Source organism: Lathamus discolor, chromosome 5, assembly GCF_037157495.1.
Source record: "Lathamus discolor isolate bLatDis1 chromosome 5, bLatDis1.hap1, whole genome shotgun sequence".
Lineage (NCBI taxonomy): Eukaryota > Metazoa > Chordata > Aves > Psittaciformes > Psittacidae > Lathamus > Lathamus discolor.
The window spans coordinates 79,005,181-79,021,851 of record NC_088888.1 but is presented as its reverse complement, the minus strand read 5'-3'; the positions used below and the strand labels follow the sequence as shown (position 1 = coordinate 79,021,851).

General features: G+C 37.6%; 1 protein-coding gene across 2 annotated transcripts in view; it reads left to right on the top strand.

Annotated features, from left to right (window-relative positions):
* SENP6 (SUMO specific peptidase 6) overlaps positions 1-14,665 on the top strand; it is a 76,765-nt gene extending 62,100 nt beyond the window's left edge. For both annotated transcript variants that reach the window (XM_065681397.1, XM_065681398.1), the window contains 7 exons: positions 43-135; positions 3,760-4,193; positions 6,422-6,525; positions 8,383-8,471; positions 10,641-10,709; positions 10,798-10,948; positions 13,593-14,665. In XM_065681397.1, coding sequence (XP_065537469.1) covers positions 43-135; positions 3,760-4,193; positions 6,422-6,525; positions 8,383-8,471; positions 10,641-10,709; positions 10,798-10,948; positions 13,593-13,802 — 1,150 coding nt within the window. In that variant the 3' untranslated portion in view covers positions 13,803-14,665. The remainder of the gene's footprint in view (positions 1-42; positions 136-3,759; positions 4,194-6,421; positions 6,526-8,382; positions 8,472-10,640; positions 10,710-10,797; positions 10,949-13,592) is intronic.
* The last annotated feature ends 2,006 nt before the right edge of the window (positions 14,666-16,671 follow it).

The window sequence follows — 16,671 nt, the reverse complement described above, 5'->3', positions numbered from 1 at the left end:
CTTAAAATAAGCCACCCTACAAATCATGTGTTTTTCTTGCAGAATACAACAAAAACGACATGGGCGAGTAAAAACATGGACACGACATGTTGACATTTTTGAGAAAGACTTCATTTTTGTTCCCCTTAATGAAGCGTAAGTAAATGAACCTTTCTGTCACAGTCAGTAAAAGTTTAAGCCTCCTCATTCTGAAACTGAAAGTTATAGTGTGAATTGAAGCTGTAAATTAAGAGAATAAACATACTTTTCCAAATTATTAAAAAAAAAAAAAATTATGTAAGACTTTTAAGTTCATTGTTGTAGTCTAAGAAGTATCAGACGGAATAAAGACTGAGAAAAAATGAACTTTTCTGAGTGCTTCTTCTGAACCAGTTCAGAGAATTAGTTTTACCTGGTTTTCCGAAGTTCGTTCTGCTAAGCAATTATTGTTGATAATTTTTGGATTTACCTATTTTAGCCCTTACTTTTTGTTCTTATGAGATCTGTATGGTCTACGTGAAATCATTCCTTAGTTATATTAAACCTACATTGGAAGAAAATGCAAGTGAAAATCTCTACTGCCCTATATTTAGAGCTTTATTCTTTTTCTTTATATCCATTTGTCCTGATAAGTTTCTTGGGTCAGGAAGCAGACAGGTAGCATTCTAATAGTTGTTAAGGAGTTTTAATGGTGTTTGCTTTCTTTAAGATCAGAGCAAGTTGTCACAAACACATTTCCATGTTTCATGAATAGAATCTAAGCTATCAATATTTAGGAATGATAAACTGCTGCATTTAAAATACATGCAATAGAAACATAAGTAAAGGACAGAGAGACAAGAGAATTGTAACTGACATATCATAGGCATACCAAACGGGTCTTTCAGTAATTCAAAGAAGTTGGGGTTTTTTTAATTAGACTTTCTTCAATGAAATGTGTTTAGATACTGTGCCATTGTGCAGTGGGAGGAAAATTTCTCCCCATCTGAATTCTGAGGCTAGCTGTAGAGAGGCATTTAGGAGGTAAGTGACCACAGATCTGTTGTAAAGTTGAAAGTAAGTCCTTCAGAAAGCTGTTTACAAGTATGGACTTTAGATTTTGAGGTGCTATGACCTCTGTATAGCCATTTGAAGTCAGCCAGCCCTTAGGTGGTAAAAATGACTCAGTTGTAAGATAATTCTCCCTGTCCACTGCAGGCTTCATCCTTGTCATCCCTCTCCTCCAAAGCTTTAAGCACGATAATTTTGAAGTCTCTGTCACCTAAGTTTTTGTTGCTTTAGGGCTTGTTGCATAGTTTACTTCCCACCATCCTCTCTTGTGTCATTCACATATCTGCATAGGAGAAATAGAATAGATGAGACTGGTAATGCTGCAAGTAACAGTGTGACTTAGAAGTCACCTGAAAATGAAACTAAATAGTTCAGTGGTTTTACAAGAATTGGTTATATTGCTAGTATCTTAACATGTAGTAGTTTTCACTGTCTTGTTCATTGACTGATAAGGAACTAAAGCAGTGTCTACCTTAGCAAGTAGTGCAGGTCCATAAAAGTGAATTTGCAAGTTTGTACTGAAGGCATGATGTTCATACCATGTGTAAGTCGGGGATATTGCTTTGGACTAGCTTGGTCTCATAGATTCATCAAGTAGTGATTAGAGCATGAATACTGTACTCTTGGTGTACATCTTTCATCTGGAAGCAGTGCCATTCACACTTTCTGGAACTGTCCTTCAGTGAGAACTGAAACTTGGTAAGTGGTGATAGTAAGATATTCTTTTGCAAAAGTGGTTTCCTGATGTGTACAGTAAGAATATTGCAGAGAGAAAAAAACAAGTATCCAGGGAGACGAGAAAGTTGTGGTTTGACAGATTGGGAAGTGGTGGTGGTTTGGTTTTTATTGTTTTTCAACTGCCTTCTGGCAATGAAAGCATAAATTAGATCTTTTTATTATGTTTATTTATTGATTTATTGTTACTAGCTGCTAATATTTTTCTTGGATGCACCTCGCAATTCTGTATCCCCTCAAACATGTCACTTCCCCCATGCCCCAAAATCCAACATTCAGTTTTGAGGAACAAAAAGCTGAACTTTTTTGGGGGAGATAATAACATTTAGGAAGGAATTGGTGACTCAACAGTGAAATGTTCCTAGTATGGTAGCTGGTATCACAGGATAGAGAGGAGGCTGGGGAGCTACCTGGAGAAGAACACAAAACCCAGCACCCCATTATTTTCCATGTGCCTTAGCATAGTTTCCAGGAGGATCTGCTCCATCATCTTGCTGGGCACTAAGGTGAGACTGACCAGCCTGTAGTTCCCTAGTCTTCCCTTTTCCCCCTTTTTAAGTTCCAGAAAGTCTTTCCAGACTCTCCCATAACCACTAGTTTAGGGAGTGTGGGGTCATCATCTAACTAAAGTTATCAAACTTCAGTAACTGGAGGTGGGCAGAATGATTCTAGAGGAGAATTACCTTCAGAAGAATATGGCTGATACAACTGCGGCTGCATCTATGTCCTTTGGCTGTACAGTCTTTTTTGTTCATGTCTCCAGTGGAAATAGGTTGTTCTTTAAATGTTAAAAGCTCTTTTCTCTTTAGATCCAGATTAGTTTGCTAGTCTATTTACATAATTGGTACATAAAGCCTATATTAATAGAATGCACAGAAATTCTAGTGTTTGGCAATGCTTATATATTTATGTATTAGTTGTGGAGAATCATTCAAGAAAAAATGCTTCCATACTTCGTATGCTGCTTTCAGAGGCCACTTAAACTGCCTTTGAATTTCAGTTGAATTGAGGCATTGTGATCTTCTAATTTTTAGTATGTCTGTTAGACATGCATTTTTAAATACAGTTTTTCTTTTTTTTTTCCTAAACCACATTAAGTCTTCACCTGCATAATACTTAGCTAGGTTCTCTTTTGCTATTCGCTGTAGGGAATCTATAGGGAATCAGAAAACCTTCAGAAAACTTCAAAATTCGGGTCAGTCAGTATCTATTTGCAGTGCCTCAGTCCCTGAATTTGCTGCTGCTCCATTTCTGATAGAGTGGCAAGTCAGTGAAGTCTGAAGAGAGAAGAGGAGATAAAAAGGAAACTGGGGCAAAACTTACTTTGTTTTGGGGGAAATAGCTATTTTTGGTCCTGAAAGGGTTAGAATGTCAGTTCTTTGAAAAGGTCAGTCAAAGGGACAACAAAGGAGGACACCAGAGTTGTGGTGATGGCATTACAAATACTCTTTTCTCCCCTTTTTGAATTCACTGTTGACAAGATTTCTTTAAAAATGTCAAGCGTCATATACAATTGGAAGATCTCGTAGGCAAAAGAATATGGGCAATTCAGCTATACCATTAGATCTGACTAGTGTTGCTAGTGCTGAACTACCAGAAAACTTTATAGAGCCATAAAACATGAACTCTACAATCTCTGTCTCATGCAGTGATAAAGAAAATGTTAAAGATTAAATAAGCTTTAATTAAAAGAAGGAAAAGAATGCAAATAATATGAGCAAATTGAAATAAACTAACTGCATCATATTAATGAGTTTGTGACTGGTTGAATGGAGTGATCTTACCTTTAGAGAAGACTCTGGAGGCTTGAGTAAAACCTGCCCAGAAAAGTGAATAGCTATTACAATATATCCTTGATAACTATGGGAGGTTTGTTTTTTTGTGGGTGCATGCATAAAGGGGACACTCAGTATTTTGTTTATTTAATATGAACTCCAGATTTAACCATGAGCATTAATGTTTTAATTATTTTTTAATGTATTTTTTCCTTTTCAGTGCCCACTGGTTTTTGGCTGTCATCTGTTTTCCTGGTTTAGAAAAACCCAAATATGAACCAAATCCCCACTATCATGAAAATGCTGCAACACAGCTAAAATCTCCCTCTTCAGATAGAGAGAGCAACACACCATCTCCTTTGCCAAATGAATTAGATGCACAAAACTCACCTTCCAAGTCCACAGCAAAGAAAATGTTGACCAAAAAGTTTAATACAGCTTTAATTGACCCAAGCACTGAAACAGAGGACAGTGAGTCTTCGTGTTGTAGAAGAAGTCCTTGTAGGGGAAAAAGTGCTTTCAAAAAAATAAGTCAAATAGACAGTGATGTGGAAGAACCTAACACTGTGGAATCAACATGCCATAAACTAGACCATAGGACTCTGGACGCAAATGGTATACAGGGTGAATTCACAACTGCTAGCCAATCTATGGGTATGTAATTGTAGAAATACACACATTTTAATTAAAAATTTTGAGATTTCACATCTGTTACTACTTCTACAATTGTGTAAACTTCATACTTTGGAAGTTCAGTATGTGCTGAAGTTTGAGTGCTTGCAATATAAGTAATTTATAGCCATTGCGTATTAAGTGTTTTTGTGGTTGTTGACATAACTTTTATGGCAAAGGGCTGGAGATTAAAAACTGTTTTCCTAAATCAGATTAAGTTTTCAGTTGTGTGACCTTTTTTCACACAAATAATTTTGTAGATATCACTTTGCATCCCTTAAGACTATAATTGTTAAGGAAAGAACAGTAGTTGACTATGGATCGTCATAATGTGTGTGCATGGAGGAGCTGAATTAAGGTTGTGTCAGCAACCTTGATTCCAGTGTGTTCCAGCATTTGAGGTTTTGCTTCAACACTATTAGGTTCTTTAATGCCCTGAGAGAAGGTATGTAAAAAGAGTAAAAAGAAAAAGAAAAAAATAATAAAAAAAATCACTCATATGACCTCTGTGTTACATTTAGAGAGGCTTTCTTCATGCATTACTGCTGTGGAGGCTGATTTCAGTGCTCTGGAGCAGCATTTGTACCAAAGTGAGCTGACATACAGGCAGATGAAGGAAAGAGGGAAAGATTGTTTTCTCTGTTCACTGGAAGGTTTGGATCCTCTTCAGGTACAGATTGTATTGGTGGCTGATGGTCCTTCAGTTCCTGACTAAACCCCTCAAACTGCCTTGCTCAGCTATTGCAGATGATGTACCCTTTTATTAATGTAGACATTTGTATAGGTCACTGTTATGGTTTAAGGCTGCGATTCAGTTTGAGACTGACTCTAGTAAATGTTTAGGCATCTAAGTTTAGATGGGTATCTAAACTTTCATTTCAGTCAGACGGGGATATAAGCCTTGAGTTTTCTGCCCAGCCTTCAGCTCTTGCTCCAGAAGGGTGTGGGTTTTGATTCTTGACTGTGCCAAACCCATAGGTATGTCCTTGATACCCTAGGGTATCTCAAAAGGTAGCAGATGCCTCTCTGATAGTATAGTCAATGAAACCAAGATACCACCTTTTCTTGTGCTAAAGCAGACAGAGTGGCTGTTCAGTTGAGTAGTACTAAGTCACATTAGTGTATGGCCTACTTCTTGTGCTAAGGTCTTTTCAAAGATACAGAGTAAGGCTAATTCCCAAGTTTGTCCCTGTGGAATTCCACTGGCAACCTCTTTCCAAAGTGTTTCTCTAACTTCTCTGGTTGAAGTGTTTTCAAAAGCAGGTCTTTGCCATTTTTTCCATTAGCTAATTCATTGCCCTATTTACTGTTCTTACAGAAATCCTGGTTTTCCTTAATAAGAAATATATCCTCCAGTGACACTGTAACCAACACTTTTTATTTTAGTGATTGTTTAGATATTATAGAGAGCCCTTTAAGAAAAGTTTTCTTATGAAGATTTTTGGGTTTTGCTGGCATGAGTTACTAATTTTTCACTTATTTCCACGTATTTTTCAAATTTTTGCCTCAAAAATCTGTTCTGTGGTCTTGCATGGTAGTATACTAAGACTAGTGAGCCTGTAGCCTTATGTATCTGCTTCTTTCACAGGTATAGCTGTACTGTTCAGTAATCTTTATATCTTCTGGTGCAGTTTCCCAGGTGACTAAATATGTAGAGAGGATAGGGAGTGAATTTACAAATACTTTTTTTAATGTAGCCTTTTCCTCTTACCAGCACAAGTCTTTGTATCACTGCACAGTGAATCTGATCAATGAAATGATTCAAGTGAAAAATAATAAGCTTGTGACTGTCTTTCTTAGTGTGGTCTATTGTGTGTGGATATATTTGATGTCATGGAAGAACCACGGGAAAGAAGGAATGGGAATAAGTGCTTATATGAGGATCCAAATGAGACTGCTGCTTTTGATATCAGTAGCATTTTATACTGTTTTAAAGGCTTCATGGAACTATAGGGTAATTTCATGATAGTTTTTAGTCTGTCTTTAGAATATTTTTACTTGTTTCACAGAATAAGGAACAGTGTCTGCTGTGTTACTTAGAAGAAACCTTTCACTTTTGTTCATATTCATGAATAAAATATTGTATGTCAGCATTATCACAGTTATTGTGAGCAATCCTGGATAAATCTTAGGTATTGAACATGAGTTTGGTCTTCAAGGATGACATAGTATTTGATGTTTAAATATACTGCTATCTGTGATTGATACAGATGGATTGCACAAAATCAGGCTAAACTATAGTGAAGATTCAGCTGACGGCAGTAAACTAAATGAAGATGAACTTATAGATTTTTCTGAAGACCAAGATAATCAGGTAAAGAATTCAGCAATTTTATTTGGGAAGTGTAAATTGTTGGTTTGTAATTTGTATTTGGCAGCTTAAAAGCTGTGTACACATTGTAAATGTGTCTAAAACTAGTTATCTTTAAAAGTGTCAAATCCAAAGCACTGGCTACATCGTTTGCAAATTAGCTGGCAGGAAAGGATTGTACATTCATTCATTAACCTGTGTAGTAGGAAACTGCTGTACTAATCCCCCAGTTAATATTTTTGTGAGTCTTTTGCATAGTGACAACATTAGACAATTATTTTAGTGGAAACTCTGAAAGTCAACACATTCCTGCCTTTCATCTCCTCCACTCCTGTGTTTACCTACCAGACCCAAGAACAAGTTACTCTTCTTTCAGCTGCTATTTCCTGGCCATAAACAGACACATTTATAAGTAGGTGCTACTTTGCTGTTTTGTTTCACTGATGCTTCTAATCAAATTTAAACAGCATGGATTTGTAATCAAGTAGTGTTCTTGTTCATATTGGAAGAAGTTTTAAACCTGTGGAACAACTGATCATTAAAATGCCCTTTACTGATTCACTGTGGGGTTTAAGGTTATTATACCACAGCCCTGTTGCTTCTACAATGTAAGTTCAACGTGAGCAAGCTAGGAGTTACACATTTATTCTTCCTAATTGGCCTTCCTGTTCATGTTCCAGGTGTATGACTCCAAGTTGTCTGAAATAAAGAATCGGAGGCTATCAGATATACTGTCTAGGAATTACCTGTTTTTCACCTTTGAGTCCAGAACAAAAAAATATTTTCCAAAGTCTGCAGCTATTTGTAATGTCTTCCAAATAGTATGTATATGTCTGCACACGTAAAAGCTCCAGTTCATGTTGAAATCTAAAGATGTTTTTCGCACAGACTCAACTCACCTCTTCTTTCTGTCATGCCACTTGCCTGAACATTCTGTGGTTCTCACATGATGGAAATGCCTTTCTGTCTATTCTATAGCAATTAGAGTTCCCTGAATGGGCAGGAGTTTCTAATAGGAGAACATCTTCATGGCATAGCATGAGGATTTCTGTTGTAGGATCCTTCATGTTAGTATGTGTACACAATTCTCACCAAAAATGTCACAGATTACGCTGATGCAGCTGTTTCCATTTTTGGAAAGCATCTTATTCCCTGTAACACAATGGTCTGCAGTAGTAATAGTGAAAATAGAAGGGAAAGAAACTATGGATCATTGGGATGCTTTTAGATACAATAACTTCGTGGCTTTGTTCATAAAACTTCTATATCCTTCATAGCAATCAATATTGAAATTGAAAGGTCAAGGATATTCCCAGGTTTGTGGCATGACTGTTTTTGCAACCCATGATACACTATTTCACAGTGGTTTAATTTCCCTCACCCTGAAAACCAAGTTGGTTCGTTCTGGAGCACAGATCAAAATTTAATTCTGAGTTCATTGCAGATTTTGTCTCCTTTCATCTAGAATGTAATATACATAAAGCTGCCAAGCAGGTTCCTAGTAGTCATCGGCAGGGGAAAGTATAATTTGGATTATAACCAAATAATGGACATGCATCTCTTTTAAGACAGCAATGAGTTGAAAATGTCAGTTGCAGCTTTTTTCTAGTTTCAGTGGTTGTTAAATAAATAGCACCATTCACTTTGTGTCATTCCAGCAAGGATTTGAGAAACCATGTGACTAAAAGTTGGTAATGCAACCTTTACAAACTATGAATGGTTTCAGATTAAAGCTGCCACTTTATTAAATCTGTGTTATTGGTCTTGAATAAGAATGGTAAGTATAGCAATAATTTCTTTTGCATCAGTTTGAAAAACAGTAGGAGCTTTTAAACACCTGTAAACATGTTCCTTCTGTAGGAAGACAGTAGTGATGATGGTGGCCTTCTGGATGATAATTGTAATTCAGAAATGGGACAATGGCACCTGAAGCCTACCATCTGCAAACAGTAAGTATTAAAACCGTAAAAATGGAGATTTTGTATAAAAGCTGATGAAATTGTCAAAGATGGTAATTATGGGAAATGGTCATACTTCAATGTTCAAACACTTTAATCAGCATGTTATTAGTGTTTGAGAGGGAATTTTATACTTAGTAGTATCATCTTCAGTGAGCAGAAAATTTCATGAGTAAAACTGCTACTGATATGGAAGCATTTGGGGTTTCTGTTAAGCTTCTACTGCTTCAAGGCAGGTGAAGATTGTTTCTTCAAATAAGGCTGTTCTTCAATAGCTTGCAGTTAGATTCCTACAAAAAGAAGGTGCAGAAGCATATTCAAATGTAGCTTTCTGTATCAAAAAGCAGATTAATGTCTTAACTAACTTAATGCTGAAGAAAACCTTAGTTACTACTCAAAATGAGTACAGGAAAATGGAAATCATTTTTAACCACCCCCATTTCCTATTAGAATGTGTTCTAGCTGTTGTTTCTGTCTGTAGAATAATTTTCTTCATCTAATAAGATTGTTCCACGGTACTAAATTCTGTTTGTTTTTTTTTTTTTTTTTTTTTAAACCTTTCTAGCTGTTTTGGACTTGAAACCTTCTTTTTTTTTACTTTTTATGTTTGAAACCCAGAAACTATTTCTTCATAATCATTGCCTGCAGTTGCTTGCATTTTGGTGGGACAGAAATACACGATTCCATATCCTGAAATACAGTTACTCGTATTGCTGTCTGACCATTTCCTTCGTATTTTTTTCACAATTATCCATTTTCTTCTTTGTGTATGTAAGGGTTGCTAGAAAGAGAAAGGCTTTCACAATACATGTTTATGGTGCACCATAAGAATAAAATTACATATTTATACATGGTATGGAATGTGTATGATTTACTATTAATACATTTTTATGAAGGGTAAAAATCCATCTGTGTTGTCAGTTTTAAGAAAATTTATGAGCTGGTGATTATAGCTTGGCTAAATTTGTCCCATTCTGCTGATAGATTATCTGTACATAGTACTTCCCCCAGACAATATTTTAATCCAAACATGGAATTTCGTAAGATATTTGGCACTTAAGTATCAAAAGTGATTAAGGGCACTTAAATGCTTTACTATGTAACAGCCTCCTTCCCCCAAAGTACTGGATTGATCATTTTAAAAAGCATTGCCTATTTAAATAATAACTTTTTTTAAATCGGCAATTAAAACAAGTACAAGTAAAGGCAAATGTTGTTCACGTGACTATATGCTTATGCCCAAAAAATTGCATACATGTAAATGAATTTATAAATGCATGCAGATATTTTATCTGCATTTACTAGTTTGCAATTTCTATAAAGGATGCCTTGTCTGAATGTCTGTGTATTATTAGAAAGGAGAAAGCAGAGCTTTGTGAAAACTAATTTACATCCTATTTATCCCTCAAAATACATCTTGCGCATAATGCTGACATTCTGAACTCTGGTATGAGTTAGCTTTGATGTATAAATCCAGCCATGGCATATAAGGCAGTTGATATGACTATTCTGTTTATAGCTGCTGCAGAGGTGGTATCCTCTAGGTCAAGGGACAGGATGTAAGCATCTGTAGTGGACAGAAGTCTTCAGGCAAACTTGGTAGTCTAGAAAATGTTTGTGTATGGATATGTTATTTTTTGAAAGCTTTTCAAATGGAATAATGTGTGTTTTGTGCATAACTACCAGGTAGATTTCAGATTCATTGGCTGGGATAACTTAAACATGAAACACCTAGTGTCATCTTAAGTGCTACAGACTGCCCCATCTGCCCTCCAGCTGCTACTCCAGAAGGATGTTTCTGGGTTCTGACCCTTACTTTCTAGTCTCTTGCCAGTGTCCCAGATACCTTGTGCATCTAGAAGAGTACTAGACATCTCAGAGTGTTTTAAGCAACTAGTTTTTGCCTGTAACATAGGCTTTCAGTCTGACAGTATGCTCACTGTATGGTTAAATCTAGACAGTCTTACATTTAGCTATGCCAGTTAGGGGATTATAACAGTGCTGGTGAAACTTTATAGTATTGACCTACTTTTGTTCAAGGTCACCCCACTGTTTCATAGCTAGTTGTGTAACACTGTGCTTTCCAAACTGCTGTAAAATACTATGTTATATATAAATATATATATATATGTTATACTTAAAAGTTGTGTTCTCTCTTAGGCCTTGCATTTTGCTTATGGACTCCCTGAGAGGGCCTTCCCGGTCAAATGTTGTGAAAATACTACGGGAGTAAGTTTCGTGTCTGGGTTTGGGGGGTTGGTTTTCTGCAAAATTCTTCAAGAAGAGAAAGTTTGATTTGTATGGTCTTTTATCATAGATACTTAGAGGTGGAATGGGAAGTCAGAAAAGGCAACAAAAGAAGCTTTTCCAAAGATGTCATGAAAGGTTCCAACCCAAAAGTGCCCCAACAAAACAATTTCAGTGATTGTGGAGTGTACATACTGCAGTATGTGGAGAGCTTTTTTGAGGTATGTGGTGTATACCTGTTTGTATAACTGTTGGGGGTGGGTTTTCTGGTTTGGTTTTTTTTGGTATCCAGCAGCAATTGGTGATGAACTACTAAATTATAACAGCTACAAAAGGCTCCTAGTGTAGCTGTTATATCTATTTATTAGATTATGCGTTATAAACTAGTGTATACATGAACATACATAATATTTTTGAGGAAATAAACTGATTATCCTTTTTAGTTTTATATATGCATCAGAAATTGGAAGCCAATTTGAAATGGGCTTTTTTTCTAAGAGAATAAGAAAATACATATAGAGTCTTTCTTTTGTGTTCTTACGGTGCATACTCTTTAAAATAACCCAGTAAGAACCTGAGTTCAAATTTGAGTTCTAAATCTAACCTAAAGATGCAGGACAAAAAGCTGGTTCTTTTCTCCCTAAGAACCATGATTCTGAGTAAATTCATGAATATGAAACAAGTAGTTTTCCTTTAACTTGCAAGAAAACATGCAAGTGGAATCATTACAGCTAAATGCCAGATCTTTATTCCACTGGAGAATTTGGTTAAACACTTAACGACTTTAACTGTCTCGGTCTTTCACAAGTGGTGGAGGTGTTGACACCGTCAGGTCTAGGGGAAGGAGAAGTGACAGTCAAGTGAGGTGTTGCCTGTATTGGGCACAAACTCTGTTTAAAGTCCGTGGTTCTTGAGAGCACTGTTCCTAAACTGTCCTCTTACTGAACCTTTCCTGGGGAAGTGTCTGTTTCTTCCCTGTTCCTCCACCCTCCCCACGTTCATACTTCGTATGAGGGCAGAAAGGCTTCAGCAGAGTGCGTTCGTGCAGATCAAAACCAGAAGCTTTTGCTTTACCAGTGAGTCCTTGAGAGATTAGAACCATCCTCCTTCCTCTTTTGTACTCGGGAGATATGATGAGCAACCAGGTTTTAATAATCTTATCCCCTTCCATCCCCTTCCTTCTTGCAAATGGATTGCTGAATTACGTCAGGCCAAATCTCTCATCCTGACTGGTCTTGCAGTATGCAGCAGCATCACCTGTCAGCGCGTAGGGATGGCCTTTAGGTATTGTCAGAAGTAACACTGGTGGGGAGGGAAAACCCATACTGGCTGCATGGTACTTCACTGTCATACAGTTATTGAACTAGGAAGTTCAGCTGCTAACGTATTTCAAAACTTGCGCAAAGTCTCATTGTTTTCAGCAGCTGTGCAAACTGGATGGGAGCGTATGGGGAGGGGTGCTTAATTTGATGTTTGTGGACTATTCAGGCATATCTTATTCTTGTTTGCCGATTTATTTAAAATACCTTGATTTTAGTAATAATGGTTAACATCATGATGTGTGTTTTTTAAAACCATGACTCCTTGACAGGGTAGGTAGTGTGACAAGGAGCATACCTGTCAGCTATCACAGCAAGTATTTGCCAGCGCTGCTTCAACACCCTGCCTGTTGAGCTTTGCCGCTGGGCCCAGGAGGGTCGCCTCTGCCCTGCCAAAGGAGTCCCCCCCCCGGTTTCCTGTCAGCGATATGGGGGGGCCGGGTCAGGAGGGCTACTGCTGCGCGGCTCCCGCCGCCAGGGGCCGCCGTGGTGCCGCCTGAGGCGGTGCCGGTACGCGGAGGGGCACAGCCGGCGGCAGACTGTAGAGCCGCTGTGGCAGGAGCTGGGGTTTGCGGGGTACGGGCATTGTGAGTTTCGGGGGACAGACCCGGCAACCCAGCACAACGTGCACATCTGTCTTCTGCCCCATGTCTCTGCTTTTCTTCTCCACAACGAACAGTAACAAAAAGCTCTAGTTAAGGACGTGTTCAGATTAATGTAAAATATCTTTCTATTGTGTTAACCACACTAATGTGTTCTTCCTCCTTCGTCTGACCTATTTCATGGTTTTTGCCCATGGTTTTCTGCATCTTTAGTGTCATTCTTCTGAAGTCTACTTACTGCTGGTGTTAAGTAGCTTCGTTGGCAAAGTCAGTTCAACATAGGGGTTACTTTATTGCCATTTTATCTAGCTGATGTTCTGTTTGGAGGTAAAATGATGCTGCTAGTACAGTATATGGCATTTATTAACTTGTTCCCGTGCAGAATGTCACTAGTTTTTTCCCCAAGTAATGTTGTCAGTGTTAACTCAGTGGGTGAATGTAATTCACTCGACGTAAACTGGAATACACAAAGAGAGGAATTTCTTTGACAGAAAACACTATTCCACAAACTGCTGTTTGGTTAGGGTGAATTGTTGTATGGTGTCACAGAAGTGGCATAGATAATGACTCATAATAATAATTCTCTTAATTCTTTGGATGAATAACCTCTAGCAAGAAAATAAAATGCAAGTACGGAAAGGGCTGGTGGTAGCCAGAGGCTTTTCACAGGCCCTGCTTTTTAGGGTGAAATGTTAAACTGACTTTACTAGTTGGGTATGGTCCCAAAGGTTATTTATAAGAACAGGAGAATTTAGCCACTGATTCCTAATCAACTCTAGGTAGCTTGATTGGTTTTACCTTAATTGTACATGTACCAAGTACCCAAATCACAGAAATTTTGTTCCATGCTGATAGAATGAGGTGAGGAAGAATGTGCTTTTCGCCACTACAGTCTTCTAGGTTGTAACTTCTTACTGTAATACCCAAATGACCTTTCTTTTCAGAATCCCATTCTGAGTTTTGAGCTACCAATGAACTTAACAGACTGGTTTCCACGCCCAAGAATGAAAACCAAAAGAGAAGAAATACGAAAAATAATCCTGAAGCTGCAGGAACAGCAGAACAAGGAGAAGAAGGGACAAAAGGACGCAAGTTCAATGGAAAGATCTTTGCAGGAAAAAACAGAACAACTTACCAACAGCAGCTCAGACTGAGTGTTGTATCTGTTGCATGTTTGCTCCACAATCAAAACTGAAATATACATTTTTGTCTGCCCAGACTAAAGATTTGGCGTATTCTCTGCTCAGTCACTTGGGAATGTTTAATGCCTGTATAAATGTGTGTCATAAAATGATTTAATTTCCACAAAGATGTGTATTAAGTAAGCGAGTCTGTACATATGTTAATGAGGCCAACTTTTTCAGCATTTGTAATTACTTTTTTTCCACTTGTTAGGGAGCTTTTGTTATGTATTTCTGTTAATAGAACTTAAATAGCAACTTCTAAACATAAAGCAAATAAAGAAAATATTTATAGGATAAAATGGGTAATTTTTTATTTTTCAGTAAAGTTGTAATGTCACAGGCTTAAGTAACACATAGGAAATTATTTGCTAGTGAGATAATTAATTCATATTTTGACCCTATTTAGTTGCCCTTTACAAGATTATTCTGCTTGCGCTACAAACAATGATGTGGGTGTCTCAATGTACCATGGCCTCAGAGAGGGTGATCGCCATCCTCCCAGTATCTTAAGTGTAGGCAGTGTAATAGTTAATAGGACTGCTTCAGATTTGGGGTTTAAAAGATACGCCTTGCAATGAAAATAATTCCACCCTCGCTTCAGTGGGACGGGCTAGGGAAAGGGGGAGAATGCTCTTTGACCAGAGATAACTATTCAAACAGTATTATAACAGTGATTTCAATGAAGTGATCTTGAGTGATACTATTAAATCATATTTTGTGGATCCCAGTTGTTGTACAGGTGTATTTTGAGACTTTCTTCATTATAAAATTGTATTTTGGTAAGTGTACTTGGAATAGCAAATTGCCCACATTACATTTTCTATGTTACGATTCTGAATGTTACATTCATATGTGCTTTATCTAAGTAATGAACATTTAAAAAGAAAAAAGTGTATGATTACTATTTTTTGTAATATCCACGCAAAAAAAAAAAAACAAACCAAAAAAAACCCACAACAGAATGCCAGTGTTCATTGCTTGATTGTTTGTTCTTGGCTTTAGGTAGCATCAGACTAATGCTGGGATTTGTTTGGATATTTTCAGTGTATTTTGATTTTACAGCAATCTGAAATGCCATCGTTGCTTAAACTGCAAACAGCCTTTTTGCCTTGTTAAAGAAAGGCTTTGGTATTCAAATGAGGAAAGGAAAAGATGGTTTGTGCAAGGGGGTATGCATACACAGTCTTCTAATACAGATATCTTTGAAAGGAACCAGAAACTGTCTCTCCCCAGGAAGAAATCTGCTGGGGAAGGGAGACGGACCTTCTGCCCCTCCTTGCAGATGGTATTTTCTCTCCTGATTTTTCTACTGGGAACGTCATTTGTCATTCCCTTCTCCCACAGGGAAGCAGCAGAGGATTCATTAGCGGAACTCTTGTGTCCCCAAAGACCAATTTTTATACACAAGATCAAGTCTAACCCCATTTACAGGTTCTCCATGAGTTTTCATTCTCACTAAACCCTGAAAACGTGGCTGCTAAGGATGTTATTACCAGGGCATTTCTGCATAGACAACTGTCTGTGTGAAACCCTCTGTTTACAAGGGGGCTCACTCCCCAAGGCAGAGTGATTGCACATAGATTGCACGGGCTGCTCAGCTTTTGTACAGATAACCTGTGGGATTTAGGGGAGTTGTTTGTTCCTGCGTCTCTTTCCTCTTGCATAGACCCTAGGCCCCATGGAGCATATGTAAGCACCACATACACACATTACGTCAGAAATGGCACCTACATGGGTTTCTAATTGCAAGTATGTGGGGGCAATCTTCTGGATTACAAATTAAATATGTGATGTGCACACCTCCGAGTTGTTTCCTCTGTCAAATTTATCCAGTATGGTTGCTGTTGTTGGGGAAAATCTGTGATAAAATAGTTTCAGGTGGTTTCCCTGCAGGCTCTGGTATATCTGACTTCAGTGCAACTGACTTACTGGAATAGTAGTTTATACAAATGCAAGTGAATCAGCTATGGCTTGTAGAGAGGGAAGGAAAAGAATTTCTTGGAAATACCAAGCAGAGACAATTGCAAATACAATGTATTCCTTCCAAGTCTAGTCTTTCCCAATGGTATGTTCTAATTATATGGAATATATCCAGATTTGATCAATATAATAGCTTGTTTTACTTTTTCTAACATTTGTGATGCAGGTTCATAATTTGATGCTGTAGAAGGTTCTCTTGGTAGGAATGCCTGGTGCTTCCTGCATTTCCTTTCTCTTTCCTCTCCTCCTTCCTCCCTCCACTTTTTCAAAGCTGTGAAGAAAGTGTTTGATTTATTATCGTTTAATGTTAAAGGTCTCGAAATCTTCAGTCACATACAGCAAGCTACTATGTTAAATATAGGAAATTTATTTTTTTAATAAAATGTGACATTAATAGAAAAAAATGCACAGAATTAAGAATGAGTTATTTAAAACCTTACTGAAAAGTTTAAAAAGCTCACTACTGCGTGTGCTTGTAAGGTATTTGTCCTTAATGCAGTGGTCAGCTACACTACAGTGTTTTTCAGTCTTAGCAAGGAGTTTCACCAGTGAGCTTTCTGGATCACATTTATTCAGTGGAAGTTAGTGGGGTGGGGACTAGAGGTGTTTGTTTAATAATTATATGGCAACACGCACTGAGGCAAGTGTAAGTTGTATGTTCCTTTATAAGCTTTTTAAGATTACAGATGCTTTAAGAGTAACATGACTGCATTCTGCAGTGTAAGCTATCGGGTGGCTGCCTAATTAAATGTATCTCCTCGGATTGTTTTTCACATCGGGTAGAATAACAGTTAAGAATTCTTATTAAAGTTTTAGATCACATAGCATAAAAAATGCATGCACTTCTGATGGATAGCTG